This window comes from Vitis vinifera, chromosome 1 (genome assembly GCF_030704535.1).
Source record: "Vitis vinifera cultivar Pinot Noir 40024 chromosome 1, ASM3070453v1".
Taxonomy (NCBI): domain Eukaryota; kingdom Viridiplantae; phylum Streptophyta; class Magnoliopsida; order Vitales; family Vitaceae; genus Vitis; species Vitis vinifera.
In genome coordinates this window covers 7,548,598-7,560,735 of record NC_081805.1, presented here as the reverse complement: position 1 = coordinate 7,560,735, position 12,138 = coordinate 7,548,598, and the positions used below count along the sequence as shown (strand labels likewise).

At 31.8% G+C, this 12,138-nt stretch overlaps 1 protein-coding gene across 1 annotated transcript; it reads left to right on the top strand.

Moving 5' to 3' along the window:
- The first annotated feature begins 3,366 nt into the window (after window positions 1–3,366).
- LOC100256184 (uncharacterized) lies at window positions 3,367–10,261 on the top strand. Its single transcript, XM_010648182.3, has 10 exons — window positions 3,367–4,056; window positions 5,606–6,088; window positions 6,197–6,354; window positions 6,918–7,001; window positions 7,098–7,150; window positions 7,523–7,604; window positions 8,009–8,116; window positions 8,335–8,458; window positions 8,645–8,730; window positions 9,742–10,261. The coding sequence occupies exons 1-10, from the start codon at window positions 3,675–3,677 to the stop codon at window positions 9,961–9,963; spliced, it is 1,782 nt and encodes a 593-aa protein (XP_010646484.1). The 5' UTR covers window positions 3,367–3,674; the 3' UTR covers window positions 9,964–10,261.
- The last annotated feature ends 1,877 nt before the right edge of the window (window positions 10,262–12,138 follow it).

The following is a 12,138-nucleotide window of genomic DNA, read 5'->3' as shown; positions in this document are numbered from 1 at the left end:
TTAGAATAATTTATAATTATTTTCAAAAATACTTTTAATCTTAAATTTCCAACTGACATTTTAGTAAATTATTCTTTTCTAAAGTTTCATATAAAATTATTCTTTTGAATCTTTAAATAACCAAATCAATTCATTACTAAATTTCTTTTTTTTGATATAAAATATTTTATAAAGTGATAGGACTCTTTCTTAGTATAAGATTTTACCATTTTTAAGTAATAATAAAGAACTTTTTTAAAATGAGGACTAATAATAAGATATTTGAAAATGCTAGTTTGGGGATGAATAATTTAGGGAGAATCATGTAATCTTCCATCATTTAAAAAAAATTATATTTTTTAAAATTAGGTTTATTATGCTTTACTCCATAACCTATAGACCTATAGCATATTTTCCATATTGTCCCATTGAGTTTAAAATCTAGTAACGTATCTTATATGTTTTATAATTGTATCTCATATGCATTTGTTATGTGAGTTTTAGCTGTAATGAACAAAAGACATGTGTTAAATACATGATATGTCTAAATGAGATAAAAATCGTGATTTTATTTTAAAACACTAAAACACCACCCCAATCCTTTTCCTTCCTTTAGTCGTCAACCCAAATTTTAGTTGAAACCCTAAAAGCGTAACATTTTCCAATTTATCAAAATTGAATTAAAACAATCAATTCAAATTACATAATAAAATAAAGCAACCAAAAAAAAAAAGAGAAAATTGGAAATGGATACAAAGGAAGTTCTTGGAGAAGCAGAATCCTTGATTAGAAACTCGTATCAAAAAAATAAATAAATAAAAAGTTTCACAAGTTTTTCAAGGAATGATTAAAGAAGAAAAAAAACCCAACAAAGAACCTCGTTTGACTACTCAAAAACCTTGGGAAAAAAAGCGAAATTAAATTATAGATCTAGCTCCTTGCAATGATTTATTTCACAAAATAATTTAAAAAAAAAAAAGAAAACGAAATGACAACTTCAATTCCACCAATCAAATGATCAAATTCTTTTGCCCTAAAAAGAATATTTTATTGTACTTCTAGAATGAATGAATTTTGTTTAAAAATAATGTTTGGTTCCTTAGAAAAAAGGCAAATGTTCCTCTGCCTTCCTAAAAAAAAATAAACAGAAAATTTCTCAAGAAACAAGCCAAAATAGATAAAGGAAAAATGAGATTAAAAATAAAAAAACAAAACTTGTTTCTCACTGTGCTCATCGGCAATGAATCGGACAAGACTTTAAATCTTAAGAGCGTTTTGAGATTCATTAGAATCTTGAATTCCATGGACGATGGTCATTCTAGGGGTTTGGCTTCAATTTGGGGATTTAGGAATCCACAAGATAGGAGGAAGAGTTAAGGTTCTAGGGATTTAAAAATGAAATAACAATTTTGCCTATATTTAAATATGTCACGTGTTTAACACATATGTCTTCAGTTCATTATAACTAACGTCATTACACAATAAATACATATTACATATAATTATAAAACATAAAAAGTACTTTAAGATTTTAACTTTTGATTTTTTTTTAAAATATATTTTGAGGAAAATAATCCTTAAAAGATACACTCAAACTTATAATTACCATCATTTTTTTTTTTTACTTTAATAATACAAATCAACTCATCATTACTATTATTGTTTTTTTCTCTTAAAAAAAATGACTTTAACACGTGGCAAGTACCATATGAGTTTTCTTTTTTCTTTTTTCCATCCTCTGTAATATCCCTATCTTCTTTTTGTTTTTTTTTTTTAAATATGTTAGCTTGATGAAATATTTTTTAATTTCAATTTTTTATATTTATTGATTTTAATTATTCATGAAGATTTTTAAACATAAAACAATAAATATATAATAAATAATTAATGATAATAAATTTAATATAAAAATAAATACATGATGATAGGAAATAAAATTTTTTATATTCCTACTAAATAAAATATTTATTTATTTTATAAATCTTATTATATTATCATATTATTTTATTATTTATATTTTTAAAATTTTAAATTTTCATGCCAAAATTATAGTTGATGATTATAGTTTTAGCTTTTTACTTATGAGTTTAACCGACTTAAATCACAATTGAGATTTAGGACATTATTTTTTTTGGCCAAAATGTTTAATATTTTTAATTAAAGAAGATAAAAATTTGGTTATGGTTCCAATATTTTACTTTATTATTTGTTTTTAAAAAAAAGGTACCACTTTTTCATGAAAAATGTATGATTTTTTATGAAAAAAAAATAAGTAATATTAAAGTGTGTTAAAAGTAACATATTTTCATATTACTTTTAACGGACTTTAGTATTACTATTTTCATAAAAAATTTGTACATTTTTTCTAAAAGTTATATTTAATAATGTTCATATGTAAAAAATTTAATTTTTAATGAATATAAAAGAAAGTTAACATAAATTATTAAATATAATTTTTATGAAAAATATATTTTATTTTTATTTTACATGAATAAAAAAGTTTAAAATTTTAACAAAGTAAAATTTTAGAACTACAACCAAATTCTTTTATCATTTTAACTAATAAAAAAAAAGTTAAAAACTACATTCAAGTAAGAATCATAAGAAAAAAGGTTAAAAATTATGATAATTGATTTTGATTTTCATATGAAAATTTTAATTTTTTTAAAAAATAGAAATAATAAAATAATGTGATAAAATATATTTTTATCTAATAAGATTAATCAAATAAATAAATATTTTGTTTGGTATGAATATATAAAATCTTATATTCTAAACCTCTAAATTTGTGCATTATGTATTTATTTTTATATTAATTTTTCTTGTTAATAATTGATTATTATATGTTTAAAGTATCTTTAAATAATTAAAATCAATAACTATGAAAAGGTGAAAGAATGAAAAAAAATGATTTTTTTAATAAAAAAAGTAGATTATTTTCTACGTAAAATGCAAAAAAGTAAATAATAAAAAACAATGTGGCATGTTGGTTAGACACATCTCAACCTTAAAGAGTAACCGAAAAGTATAGAGTTATTTTGACTTGTCATTTCAAATGTTAAAAAAAAGAAAAAAAATTTATCGGCTTGAGTTGGAAAGAATGAAGGAAGGGCAATTTTGGACTTTTAAATGATGTTAGTATTTGAGTTTATGTTTATTAGATTATTTTATAAAAGTTGTTAATAATGTACCTTTACATAGTTAATTTAAACATGAAAGTCGCACTACGTACTACGTCCAAATGGTAGAGGATGGGGGTTTGGTGGTGGCAACATGAAGGCCTACTACTCATTGGTTGGTCTACCCACCTCAGGCGGTTTCCCTTGAAGGTTGGTTGACCCGTTTTAGGACCTAGTCTTAATTCTCAAACGGCCATCGGCCACCAGCATTGCCTGGATCTCAGTCTCAGCGCAGGTCTAAAGGACTGCATGAATCATTTCACAAACTTCCACCAATCTCACGACGCCACCTCCAATCCACTCCTTTAATAGACGAAACGCCGAGTTAACGTTTATTAATCCTCCACAACATGTTCCCCGCCGCAGGAGAGTATTTCCCCTTCTTTAAATAGTAAAAAAAAAAATTTGAAAATTGAAGATTTTATTTTATCTTGGCGTCTATAGGCAGCATTTCGGGATCCTTTGTGTGAATTCTCCAACAGGAACGAAGAGGCAGCGAGCTTAGAGCAGATAAGCATGAGAGCTCTGCTCAGCCCAGAACCACCTTCCATCTCATATCTCACTCCTACTCGCACCACCAAACGTCGTAGTATCTTTCACTGGAAGATCCAAACCTCCCTTCGATTCTCTGCAGGAAATGGCAACTGTTCGATTCGACCGAGAAGTATGTGTTTGAATGTGAAGTCTGCATTGGACTCAGCGACGATCGATCAGCTAGGGCTTCCGGAATCCGAAATCCGAAATCCGTCTGTGTCGCCGTCGTATCGCAGTTGGAAGTTGCCGAAACCGAATCAGACGGTGTTGGATGCTCAAGCTAGGGTTTGTACTGGACCCACTCAGACCAAGCCACTCGGAGAGGAGCAGGCCCTGAAGGTGTTGGATACTATTTTGAGATCAGGTGTGAGTCTTTTTTTTGTTTGGTTGCTGGGGAAAACGGATGAAAGAACAGACAGGAAAACGAAATATTATGTTGCGTTTCATCTCTTTTATTTTATTTTCCTTTTTCTTCATCTTGCATGCATGGCATCCAACATGGACATCAGAAGTTCCAATTTTCTTCTGAAATTTTCTTTAATCAATAACTTTATGCTTGTTAAAAGAATTTTGGAATCATTTGACTCAGAAATGGAACCTAATTGTCCCAATTTTTTCATGATTACTCTTAAATATAGGGAGCATTATAGGGAAAAACAACTTATTGAGCTTAAATGTGTCCTTGACATGCATTGCTGTTCTCCATCTCAAAGTAACCCTTGGATTTTCTTATGATTATATTTTTCCTGGCTAGTTTGTTGGTTCTCATTTATCTGGACTCATCTTGAATGAGTTGGATTTTGAAATATGTTTCTACCTCAGCAAAATGGTGACCTGATGAAGGCGTTCTATAAGAAATTTGAAATAAATATGTGATTATTAATGCTTTAAATCACTCCTTCAAACAGTTGCTTATTCCCAAATGCTTGGATTGGGCAGCATGAATGGATTTCAGTTATTCAAAGTTCTTGATCCTTCTTCATGGTATTGGTAATTAAACTAAGATTCCAGAAATGGTTGCTTTGAGATGTCTCAGCCAGCATTCTGACTGATTCATCTTATGTCAAGTAATGGTTCTATTAACATGTCAAGGTGCATTTATGTACTCAGTTCCCATTTCAATTGCTTTGAAGTCCTCAGATTCCCAAGGTATCCCTTCATAATCCTAGTGAAATTTAAGTATACTTTAATAATAACAGTTCTTTATCTCTTCTTGCAAAGGCTTTTTTCCCTTTTATTTTCACCACAAATTTCATGTCCTACTCAATGTGCATTAATTCACATTGCTGCAAAATTTTAAATCTACTTTCTCTCTCTATCTCAAATTCCATGACCAAATCTCTCTCCAAACCATGTTCCTACAAAAAAACTTGATTGATAAAATTTGAATCAAGTACTAAGTAGTTGTTACAGGAAAATGTATATTTGTTAGGAGTGAAAAGAAAATGTCAAAAGAAGAGCAGGAAATCTCCTTGCAATATAAAGGAAAAGATAAGCCTGAAGATGCAGCAAAATGTGCTGAAAGGAAAATGCTAGATAGAAAAAGCATGCCTCTAAGTACTCAAGGAACAAGATTTCACTTTTGGCTAGGAAATCGATCTTTGGGTCATTCGACCCAGGGTTAGGATTCAATTGCATTTGGAGAAATTTTGCTAAAAAATATCAATAATCAGTTGGTGTATCTCTAAACTCCCTTTGAGGGCTTTGAAAAACCAATCCTAGTTAGTGATTTGTTGTTAATCTTTTCCCATTTCTGCAATGTGGTGAACTTTGCAAATCATGCTTTGGAAAAGAAGGTACAAATTTTTATAGGTTTAGCTGATAACCATTTCACTTGCCAGTCTTGAATCTGGATTCAATCAATTGAGAAACTCAAACAGCTCTCTCTCTCCTCTCTCTCTCTCTATTTTCAGCTAAAGGAGAACTCAAAGATCAAGAGGAAGTTTCAAAAGCTCAACTTGGGGCCTTTTTTGCTGGAATGACAATCCGTGCAAATGCCTTTCCTGAAGCAACCCAATGGAGTGATGGGGAGAGGCGTGCCATGAACAAATTCTGGCCCCTCCTAGTTCGGGTGCTTCCACCTGATGTACTTTTTATAGCTGATCCTGAAGGCTCTATTATGGGAATAGGTGGTTCAGCTGGACCCCATTATGTTGGCAATGGACCTTCTGAAATGAGATTGGTTGGTGCTCTTAGGGAAGTTTTGGCAGGAGGTCATCTGGGATATGAGGAAGTCCAAGGTGTTTTAAGAGATGTTCTTCCATTGAAACTAGAAGATAAGAAATCAGCAGGTGTCAGTGAGTCGTTACTTTCAGCATTTTTAATAGGTCAACGTATGAATAGAGAAACAGATCGTGAGCTTAAAGCATACTGTCTTGCATTTGATGATGAACTTGGTAACGTTTTCCAGCCATTTGGCTGTTCATTGTTGTCTTGAGTATGTCAGTATTTCAAATTAATTTATGTAGTTTCTTCTGGTTAAATTATTGATCCACATTTATCAGGTTCTCAGCCGGTTGCTGATGTTAGATCATTGACACATTATGGTGAGCCTTATGATGGAAACACACGTTACTTCAGGAGTACACTGTTTGTTGCTGCAGTTAGATCCTGTTATAGCGAATCTTGCTTGCTTCATGGTGTGGAATGGATGCCACCTAAGGTCAGCTGTCAGATTATTTATTTTTGTGATGTGTGAACCATTTTTTCAGATCTTGAGGAGTAGTGGTTTACAGAGGTGCTGATATTGTCAATGAGCATTTCAGCATCCAAGGGAAACTCTATTTGAAAGTGAAATCAACCTATGAAGCATCATGTGATATCATTGTCCTTTTGATTTTTCTTTCCTAACTTGAAAAAGGAAATTTCTGCATAATATCAACACCTACATATGTAGTTATATATTGCCACGTCATATCTCTGTGACTTGGTGAATTTGAAAAGTGGAATTTAAAGTGGTGATCGAGCTTTCTCTCTCCAGAGGCTCCGTTGGCGTGGAGGCATCCACTTGTGTATATTATCTCTGTTCCTTTTGTATTGTTTTCTGTGCTGTCCGAGTATACTTCTTGGGTACATATGTTGCACACCCTCTGGCACTGCTTTCTAAATTTATTATCTATCAAAAAAAAAAAAAATGAAAAAGGAGAAAATATATATATGAATGTATGTATGTATGTATGTATGTAGGATATCATGTAGACTTTTTGAATGGCTTTCTTCTATTAGGGGGGTATAACTGAAGAGCAAATGCTGAAGTTCATGGGAGCAAACACACAGTTATCCCCATTGCAGGCAAAAAAACTTCTTGAGGTTTGTGTTGCTCTTTGTAAACTCAGCGCCTTCATTCTGCAGCTTCTCATTTATCTTTTATTCTCTGCATTTAAACTTTTGGGACTGTGACTTCAGGATGATGAGGTCGGTTTTGCGTACTTAAGTCAACGTGAAGCTCAACCATCTCTGTATGCAAACCTAATCAGATCTCTTTTTTAACCTTTTCTTGTTTCTGTTATTCATACTGAAAGGAAAACATCTTTCTTTTGCCCTGGGTTGTGCAGGAATTGGTTAATTTGTTCTGGTTCAGGATAAAAGCTAGTAATATAACAAAAGGTCAACAGTAGGATAAGGTTCCCAATGCTCAAAGTTAATATTGCAATGTCAACCAATGGATTTATTCTGAACAACTGGGACTTTAACCAAAACTGCATTAATATACAAGTTTTTTTTTTTCTTTCCCAGAGGATCAGGGATCTATATCTTGAATTTGTGTTCTCATCTCAATTATATTTACTGCCTCTCAACACAATAAATCTGACAGAACTCTCTTTTTGCAGACATTCAATAATTGGATTAAGGGAGCACATAAAGAAACGTCCACCTTTGGCCACATCTGAAAAAGTCCAGCAACTTGTTAGGGTGAGCCACATTATTTTTCAATCATAGTGGCGATAGTGTGTATCAATAAGTTGTGCAGATAGTCCTTTCTTCTTCTAATGGATACTATGTTGAATAAAGCTTGAACATCCTACACAAATTCCCAGGATTCAGAAAAAGAATGCGTGCAAATAAATCCTGTTCTGTAATACAAACAGAAGCTTCATCAAGTTACGATGCACTTGAGTACCTTGTTTTTGACTTTATCCTGCAATTGATTAGGCAATCTTAATTTTGAATAGATTTTTTGGTATCGCCAGTTACATGGATTCTGCATGCACTCATTCTAATTCATGATATCCTTATATTATTTTAAGTTCTAAAGGAATCAATCGATCATTTAACTTAATCTAAGACACAGTAAATAAATGTTGTTTTCTCAACAGGCTCAGGGAAGGGAAGCAATAATTGCTGGATTTTTTCATGAAGGATATGAAGAACCACTATTAATGCTTATGAGAAGAAGAGGTGTTCATTCTGGTTTGGTGGTGAAGGTTAACCTCAAATTATATATTGCTTTTGATCTGATATTATATATGTATTTTGTTTTCTAATGGCCTGCATTAAAAGAAAATCTTGTAAAAAAGAAACATGGTCAATTTGCCTCTACATTTTTTCTACTTGGCTGGATTTTAATCTATACAGGACTGAAGCATCTTAAGAAGAATTCAAAGAGGACTATTTTTTAGTCTAATTGTTGCTGTGATTGTAGGGTGAGGAAGGGGCTCTTTCAATGACAACAAAATTGAGATCAGTAAATGCATCAAAAGGACTTCCAGTGAACTACTGTTCAGGGTTCCGCTCTCTGAGTGCCACATCTGCTCTTGAACTTGATGGTTTGCATAATATCTTCTCTTATTCTGCTTGGGTCAGCTTATAATTTGTTATATTAGTGTTTAATTTTCAGTGCTGTAGATATTATGTAGCTTAGATTGTTATGTTCAACCATTGCATCAAATACAATGATTCAGGTTCTTGTGTCATTTTTGTAGTAATAAAGCTGGTATTTTTTTGTATTCTAGGGGTGTCTCGCGAGAATTTCAACATTGTGATTAATGCCAAGGACTATGGTTTTGAACCCACTGATACTCCAAGAACGGATAGATCGGTAAGGTTTTCAGGATCCCTTGTCATTGTTTCATTTTTGTTTTGCTTAGCTCTTTCTCCCAGCTTGCATCTCTGATCAAAAGTCAGGGATGGGTGCACCCCTAATTGCAAATTGTTTGAAATGAAATGATCTGTTCTTTAGTTCTAATCACTTACTTTCCAAAATATATTTCAAATGGGCCTTTGTCCTGAATGCATTTCAAATGGGCCTCAAAAGGAAAAGGTCTGGTTCAATAAATGTTGTTTGTAGAATTTGGATCTCTTCCAGTTAATGGGGGTAGACCCTGAATATGGTCTGAACTTGGTTGATGTAGTGGATCAATTCTTGAGGTGAAATTAGAACCATACTTGAAGATCCATAAGAATTTTCATCCTATATAGCCTAGTTATAAGATACTTCTATAGGGCAGATTCAGTTCCTGCATTTCCTACTTCCAGTACTCATTGGAGGCATCTCAGAAATTTTTAGGGAAACAATTTCTTCTACCCTGTGTCTTTGTAACAATGGAGTGAAATTGTAAGGTGTACTATATATTTCTTATTCTTCATATTCTTCTGACATGAAATTTCATTTGGGTTTTCAATGGCCTGCAAAATAATTACATCCCATTTGTTAAGACTGCTTTCCTGCTTCTTCTCTAATGCTGTCTCCCAAACCCACTTTCTAAGTGGATATTTTGAACTTTTAAGGAGTTTTCACTCTCCAGATCACTATGAATTATGTACTTTCTGTAGATTTTTTTGGCATCTGTATTGGAGCAGGAAATTGACAGGGTCAGACACTCTTTTTTCTCTCACCTTTTCCCAACAATTCTAATTGATAAATGATATTTGAGGGTTAAATATGAGAGATTTGCAATTGATAAAAAAAATTTATAACTAAAAGATGCTTATGTGTTTTCTATCCGACATATGTTTGTCATTTCTTTTATTTAATTTTTTTTTTTACCTTTCATCACCATTTTTACAGCCATGAGTGGTGTAACTAGTGATAAAATTTTTGCAACTTTAGGTGTCAAGGAATATAGAGTTGGGTTTAGCAGCTCTTCGTGGTGAAAAAGGACCAGCATATGATCGAATTGTCTTAAATGCTGGAATAGCAGATCACCTGCTGGGGTGTGATGGTGCAGAGGATATATTCTCAGCCTTGGATAGAGCCAGAGAAGCCATTGACAGTGGTAAGGCCTTAGACAGGCTCTTAAATTACATTAAGATCTCTCATAAAATGAAATAAATTAGACACCCAAATGGTACTTGCTTCCTTTCTCTAATAGAGTGAGTGACCTAAAATTACTTGATTATTGTTGGGAAACTTTTAGAAAGAATAACAAAAATTCAAAAGGTGACAAAGAGGGAGTGGAGAAGAGGGGGTGCAGTTTTTGTTCATGTAAATTGTATATTGCAACTAGCCTCATTGTTTTATTTTTGTTTTTATTGTTTATTTTCTTTCTTTTTAGTTTCCATAGATGTAATGTAAATATCCCTCGAGATTGTAAAATCTGATCATCCATAAGTGCTTCCTTGTTCTATTACTACTTATCTGTTAGCATGTCTCATGCCATAATGGTATTTTAGGTTTATCGGCCTTCACGCTTGTGAGAAATAATGTGATGCATGTGCTGGGTTTAGTGAGATATTAGATTGGAAAAAACTGGTTGGATTAAGCGATGTGGCTGGTTATGACTTTATTGTCATAGTGGGTATGGATGAATTATTATTGCTTCTTGAAAAAAACAAAAATGAAAAACGAAAAGGTTAAGTAGGCTTTGATATAAGAGTTGATTGAGACGACATATCTGGGGACTATGTAGTCATTTGATAAAAGACGAGTGAATGAGCTTCAGGGACAACCAAGAAGAATGCTGCCTGTCTTCTCTTTCATGTTATTAGTGAGGTGAGAGCATGTGCACCGAACCCTTGCCCCCTGAACTAGTCTGCCTTCCAGTTTTGTAATTTTTCTACAGAAAGTGCTTTTCAGATGAGCAAGTCTGCGGTTCTTTTTTCCTTTTCCCCCTTCTTCCTTTTTTGTTTTTTTTAAATTTCGCCACCAACATCTGTTTTCATGTAAACCTTTGAGCTTGGTTTTGGGGGTTTTATCTTTAATGATTTGAGGAGGATGAGAGTCTGTGTCAGTTTTCAGTCCTAATGCACCAAAACATCTCAGGATAGAATTTGATTCGGCCATGATTGAAATTAGAATTTGCATTCATCTAATTTCCTATTTAATTTTTTATTTTAGTTTCTTAATTGATTAAAATTAGAATTTGCATTCATCTAATTTCCTATTTAATTTTTTATTTTGGTTTCTTAATTAATTCTTGGACGATGGTAAGCATTCTGGAGAACTGACAGGCCCAAGGTGGTTAGAGCTTAAAACGACACCACCAAGTGGGACCTGATTTATTCAGTCGGAACCCTTAATTGCAACCGTCAAGCCATGATGTTCGAGTAGAGTTTTCAGGAAAAAATAAAAGAAAAATGGAGAGAAGGGAAAAGGAAAAACGTTTTGCATGCAATTTTCAAACATATCTTTTGAAAGTGATAGTTAGAGTGGCGAATCCCTTTAGATGTCATATTCAACAGGAAACTCTTTTTAAATCTCATATTCATTCAAATGACAATAGATTAAAGTTCAGAAATTGGCCTGCCCCGAATCGAAAATTTGGGAGTAGTTGGCTGGAAGACTTTCGGCAAATAAATGAACAATGTTGTGTCGATTTTTGAGACCATTGGCCATTTTTGGACGATTGCCCCTCAAAATCTTGGAAAAATGAGAAGGAACTTGAAACTTGGCGGGACAAACTGAGGTCTTTACCAGTAAACCAGTCTTCACTTGTACATACACAAAATGTATATATATGGCTTTGATTATCTTCCCTAAAACTTATTTAAAAGATGAAATATTAAAAAACAAAATTTTAATTAAAAAATAAATAAATTTTAATTATTTCATCTTCAAATTCTATTAAACCATATGATAACCTAGTCAGTTATTTTTTAAAAATATATTTTATACAGAAATTAAATATAAAAGAAGTCAATAAATAAAATTATAAATATAATCAAACAAAAAAAACAATCATATGAGTATCATCATTTATTTTATATCCTTAAATACATAAACTATCATTTTTAATATATATCCTTAAAATACATAAACTATCATTTTTAATATTACATATGTTTAATGATATATATATATATATATATATATATATATATATATATATATATATATATTATATTGTCTTATTATAAATGTTATTATAAAAAAAAAACAATTTCCATAGTTATCACTTATTTATCCATTTCTTTTAAGTCTTTTCTAATATTTTTAAAAGTGAGATACATTTTCATTTTATAGAATTTTTTTTCCAAATTTTTCGTTTGATATTCCTAATATTTCAAT

Coding starts and splice junctions, on each gene's coding strand:
- LOC100256184 (XM_010648182.3), top strand. CDS start 3,675: ATGAGAGCTCTGCTCAGCCCAGAACCACCTTCCATCTCATATCTCACT. Junction 6,355..6,917: donor TGGAATGGATGCCACCTAAG/GTCAGCTGTCAG, acceptor TTCTTCTATTAG/GGGGGTATAACTGAAGAGCA. Junction 7,151..7,522: donor CGTGAAGCTCAACCATCTCT/GTATGCAAACCT, acceptor CTCTTTTTGCAG/ACATTCAATAATTGGATTAA.